Source organism: Suricata suricatta, chromosome 14, assembly GCF_006229205.1.
Source record: "Suricata suricatta isolate VVHF042 chromosome 14, meerkat_22Aug2017_6uvM2_HiC, whole genome shotgun sequence".
In the NCBI taxonomy this organism is placed as follows: Eukaryota; Metazoa; Chordata; class Mammalia; order Carnivora; family Herpestidae; genus Suricata; species Suricata suricatta.
In genome coordinates this window covers 38,778,464-38,784,463 of record NC_043713.1, presented here as the reverse complement: position 1 = coordinate 38,784,463, position 6,000 = coordinate 38,778,464, and the positions used below count along the sequence as shown (strand labels likewise).

The window sequence follows — 6,000 nt, the reverse complement described above, 5'->3', positions numbered from 1 at the left end:
GGGTGACTATTCTATTCTAACTAATCAATTAATTAATTTTAAGTAGGCTTCATGCCCAGTAACATGGGGCTTGAATTCACGACCCTGAGATCAAGACCTGAGCTGAGATCATGACTGGGAGGCTTAACTGACTAAGCCACCCAAGCACCACAGACGATGAGTGTAAAGCTGTGGCTTGAATCCTAGCTCCACTCGCTATCTGCTGTCTAACCTTATCAAATAGTTTACCCCTTCTGAGCATAAGTGTCCTTACCTTTAATACATGAATAATATTTACCTCATAGAACAGCTCAGAAGAATAAATGAGAAAATATGTGTAAAATACCAGCATAATACCTGATTCCTCATACACATTAAGGAAGGGTTATGTTATAATATTGTTCACATAATAACTTTGAATTAATAATTAAATGCTATTTCTTTTATTCCTTTTTCTTAATTTAATTCAATCATTTCCCAAATGTCTCAAGTCTGAGTGACTTGATTGGAAGCCCGAAGCCTGCCATCTCTCTAAACATAGAATGACTCTGTCCTGCAGCAAATGTTTATGTCCCCATATCGTCCCCATCCCCCACCTGCCTAACGCTGTGTGTCATTTTGTTGTACATAGGGGATTGGATTTGTACATAGGGGAGTTTGTTGTACATAGGGAATTTGATTTGAAGAGGGGACTCTTCAAGGAGGAAGAGTCAGCCAAATAAATAAAAATAAAAAACAGAAGGGGAGGTTAGAGTCAAGGATCACTTTACCTGAAGTTATCCAATTCTTCTTAGACAGAGGAGTAGACAGTTCTACTGTCTACATGTTAACTCCTTCCAGTCATCTTGTTTTTAGCATCATTATTGAACTAAAAACACTAAGGTAATATTACTGCTGCTAATGTTAAGAATTGATATTTACTGAGTCCTTAAAATATGCCAGACAATAACCTAGAATAAAAATAAGCCACTCAAACTTCAATTTGTAGAAGAGTTTTGACTTTAAAAAAAAAAAGGTTTATTTTGAGAAAGAAAGAAAGCATGAGTAGGGGTGGGCAGAGAGAGAGAGAGAGAGAGCGAGCGAGAAAGAGAATCCTAAGCAGGCTCCATGCTCAGTGCAGAGCCCAATTTGGGGCTCTGTCTCATCACTGTGAGATCATGACCTGAGCCTAAATCCAGAGCTGGACACTTAACCAACAGCCTCCCAGGAGCCAGAGCACTTTTGTCTTATTCTCATGACATTGTGTTGCATTCTTGAAGCACATTGTTCGGATGCATCGATAAAACTGAGTCTTTTGTTATCGCACCAAGACGGTAAACTCAACAAACGTAGAATATCTCCATCAAGAAACCCCATCCACTACTTGGCCCGTGTTTACTGTACAGGCCAGGGCAACACTATACAGCTAAGGCTACACAAAGCAAACATACTATTCAGATATATATATTTTTTTAATATTGACCTTTCTGCTGCTTCTTATTGCCACTTTATTTTCTATCACAGCTTCAACATCCTCTAGGTCAGGTGCTTCTAGGAAGTCAGGCTTGATCAGTCGTGATCTTCCTGTTACCTCATCTATGGGAACTCGGTCTATCAAGATACCTTCCAATGTGTATTAATTGGCTTTGGGATGCTTTACCAACCTTATTTCAGCTCATTTGCTATTTCATTTAAAAAATACTTTGACTTAAAGAACCAAGTTGAATAAGAACTCTGGCATTTATAGTGATGCCTTTTGGAATATGTTCAATAAATACTTGATCCTTCAATGTCAAGAATGATGACAATTTGTTAAGTGATGTGTCACGCATCTGGGAAAATATAAATTTGGCCCTACCTGGAGAGAACAAATGCAGGCACTAATTTTTAGCCTATAGACACCGCTTAACTAACTAAAAAACCTGGTCCCTACGCTCACTTTCCAAGTTTTTGCCAGTCTAGTTATGGACTTAAAGTAGGTGGTTTAATGGGATTAGGAAAAAGACAGGTTTTTGCTTAACTGCCCATGATTTTGGTTAGTACTAGAGCTTTGGAGGATTCAGGGTATTTGGAAGAAGCTGTACAACAACTAGCCAATTGGCTCAGGAGAAGATGGTATCAGAGGCTACCACAGAGAGCAAGCATGGAGAGGTGAAGATTCAGTAGACACAGAAATCCCATTACTCTTGCTTTCATGGAATACTAGGAGGGATCAGTTGTGAGTTTAGTCATCAATAAAGGTACATTTGCTTGGGAAAAATTAAGGTAAGTTCTTCTAGCTTGCAGGCTTCAGGAAATAGCTTCCGATCCTTCGTACCTCTTTGCGTAGAAGGTTGCCCAACTTCTACCTTCAGTGACATGGCCTCAGTTTCCCCTACTGGCTCCCACAGCCTCTTTCCTTGCTCTGCACTTCCTATTCATATTTTAAAAAATAAAATACAATGAAATACTATGTATTCAGATAACTGATCTAATTAAGTGTGTGACTCACTTATTCTTTAGAAAGTGTTCCAGGACTCTTTAATACTTATGGTGCTTCTAATAATTTACATAAATATTTAGTTATTAGATCTTAGGCAACTTATGCCACTCTTGCAGTGGATAAATCAGATTCTAATCATGATTTTAAAAAGTTATTTTTTAAGTCAGCTCTACACCCAACACGGGGCTTGAACTCATGACCCCAAGATCAATAGTCACATGCTGTATTCAACTGAGCCAGCCGAGCAACCCCTCTACTCAAAATTTTTAACACAACATTTTTTCAGAAGCATTCTATAATTTTTACATTGTCCATATCATTCATTTATATATTCCAGGAAGCTAAATAATCGTAGAAAGTGTTATCAGCAGAATAAAAATATTTGGGCATTTACATATTGTAAACTTTTAAACAATTCAGCGTAGAGATTTATACATACGCCTTTTAAATAGGAGTATGAGACAGTTGAATTAGTACATAAAGTTTTTATTTAAAGTTTTCCCCTTCCAAGCAAGCTTCATTTACACATTCTAATACTGTACAAAATTTACAATCTCTCTGACTTACTTACTCAGACTTACTTACTCACTTTTCACTTCTAATAGTTTGTGCCTTTCTGAAATACAGAAAGCTTTACTTATAGTTCTTATAAATGCTCTTATTTATTTTGGCTAGAAATAAAAAATAAATGAAGAACAAATCTAAGGAAAGTGAATATCCTTGTATAAACTGTGACTTTTGGAAGAAATGGTGACAGTTGACAATAAAAGGTTCTGAAGCAGACCTTGTTCTCTTTGTGACGTCAGCTAAGATTTTCCCCAAGTACTGTAACTTTTCTTTCCTATATATCATGTTTTCAAGGAAAAAGAAATGAAAGTTGATTGCACTGGATACATATATATATATATTTATATATATATTTTTACAACGGATCCTTTGGATCTGAACATACAAATAAATACAAAAACAACGAAGATTGCACTTTACAGTAGAAACGGCATTGGATTCCAGGACACCCATCTATCTTGACATGCTCCACGGCGAAAGCTTATTACCAAGGCATTTTCAATCTGTGGCTTCCCCATGTTGTCGTTTTGAATGACACCTTTGTGGAGGGATTCAACAACACCTCTGGGTGATTTAAAAATATTTTAGGCTATTATTTAGTCTTAACTGTTGTAGTTTCAGCTCTGAAGGGCTTAAAAATCAAATTCACATTCCTTCCAGTTTTGCTCCTTTGATTGGTCGCACTGGAAACTATCTCATGCTCTCCTGACCTTCTGCTCCTAAATTCCTCATGCTTCTAAAGTCAACTAGCAATTGTTCAACTAACTGATCTCAGGCATCTTTGGTGATAACGAACAAATATGATGAGTTGGAGAATAATCAGGGTAAGTCATGTGCTTTCCTAGAGCCAAATCCAGAGGCATTTCTAGAGCCAAAGGTGAAGAAGAGGGAGAAATATTTGTTAAGAGCTGTTATTCATTCCTGTGGCTCTTTTAAGTGGTATGTTTTAGGGACAGAGAGACAACGGGGATAACAGTTAGAAGAAATTATTCTTTCTTTTCATCCCTGAATTCCTGAAAACAATCTCCCAGTTTCATCATAGGTTAAGTTTGGGTCAGATGTGATATCTCACAGAAGCTCTTCAATATTGTACAAAAACTTTTGTCAGTCCTACCTTTTGAAGGAAATAACAGGTGTGTTCACTACTTTTTAATATATAAAAAAAAAAGTGAGAACACATGAGCTTCTGTGGAAGGAATAGTGACATAGGAGTTTATGTTCTTTTAATCTTTCATATAAAATTGAGGACACAAATTATGATCGGCTAGCTTAGAACCCACAGGGCAGAAAGCAATTGCTGCAAGAGCGACATCTTCATCTTCTGTGATACCATGAGGTGCTGTAAGGGGCAGACGGTACATGACATGAAGTTATATAGAAACAAACATGTTTCCCTTTAATCCTATATGCTTTTCTATAACTGCGTTGCCTATGGAGTCTGTGAAGTAGCCACAGGTTAGGAATATAGAATCAAGTGGCAATTTCTGTAATGCAGTGTAAGTATTTTAGTGGGTCAAATTCTGGATCATTCATGAACACAATATCCCCAAAACTTCAACATAGGTCACATGCGGGTAGACTACAATGCACAATACTCATCTTCGGTCTCTCTGGGGCACTCTTCTGCATTTTATCTTTCACCTTTTGAAAGTCAAGATCCACGCGAGGAGTTTTTGAAAAGCTGGGGCAAGTTAAAACCAGTCCGAAATGGAAGAGTCTGTCACCACAGGAAGTTTGGCGTGATCCGAGTCGCAGACACAGTATCTGTTCAAGCATGGGTCTTTTTCTTTTGTCGTTACTTGTAAATCATTAGAAACCGAGGCTGGGTTTCGGCAGTTGTACCATTAGAATGCACTGTTCCTAGTATAATAAGGATGACACCTGTCGCTGTTTCCTAGAATGTGAGAGTGTTCCTTCCAGGGCTCCGGGGCGTTATTTGCTGTAAGGTACACAGGCGGGCAGGATAACCGGGGCGCAGGCCGGGCCCGCCAGCGGCTCCGCTACCTCTCCTTCCAGTTCTGTCCAGGTCCCTTTTTCCGGACAGTAGCATATTGTGGAGGACTTGTAGGCCCCCTGTAATGGCAGAGCAGGGATGTTTAGGGAAGAATGTTCCAAGAAGTGCATTGGCAATCTTACCTATCACATCTACAGTGAAAAGAAAATCTCAGTTCTCTGCTCTTGCTAAAAAGTTCCACATGAAAGCAGTGATTTTGAATGGTTTTATTCTACGGGAAAATTTCAGATTCTCAGTATTTCAAAATCTGTGTGCGTGTGTGTGTGATTAATAATAAAAGTCAAGTGCCTACAACACCTAGATGATCAGCAAATCCTTTAAAATAATTGACCAAGAAATTGGAATGTATCCAGCTGGCTTTAGTTAAAAACAGTCATCTAAAATTTTGGTCAGTCGGATTTTAGATTGTTGCCTCACTTTTCCATTTTCATTTTACTACTGTAGGGAACAAAAGCTGGGATTCAAAACTAGTTCAAAATAAACCGTAAGAGAGGGCTTGTCAACTTCTTTGCACATTGATTTATTTATTTCCAAGTGGCCACATGAGAAACTAAAAAAAAATGTCTTTATTCTTGTTTCCTTTCTCAACCTCTGGGGGTTGTGGCTGTATGATATTTCCTTTCTAAAACCAAAGCAACTTGGCTTTTATCATAGGCGAAACCCCAAAATTCCAACCAAATTGGCCATCAGTTTTTGAAAGTGTCCGCCCACTATCTGGTTCTAAATGGGGCCACTCTCACAGCTGGTACTGTGCGCCAGTGAGCAAGCCGCTGTATGAATATGGAGTTCGACATATATTTGTCTCCGTATGACTAATACCTTTTTAAAACTCCCCCCAAACTTTATACAACAACCGTATTTGATGCAAAAGAAATAAGCTAATATTATTAAGACCCCAAATTGATATTATAAAACCAACACATATAAATCAACAGTCATCATTTAAAAAGTGAACGTGTAGACCACACAAGGCCCTACG

The 6,000-nt window shown here is 38.2% G+C and overlaps 1 protein-coding gene across 2 annotated transcripts in view; it reads right to left on the bottom strand.

The window, feature by feature from the left end:
- Positions 1-2,908: 2,908 nt before the first annotated feature.
- The window catches only part of KLHL14 (kelch like family member 14), a 100,823-nt gene continuing 97,731 nt past the window's right edge, over positions 2,909-6,000 (bottom strand). For both annotated transcript variants that reach the window (XM_029922817.1, XM_029922818.1), the window contains exon 9: positions 2,909-5,080. In XM_029922817.1, coding sequence (XP_029778677.1) covers positions 4,940-5,080 — 141 coding nt within the window. In that variant the 3' untranslated portion in view covers positions 2,909-4,939. The remainder of the gene's footprint in view (positions 5,081-6,000) is intronic.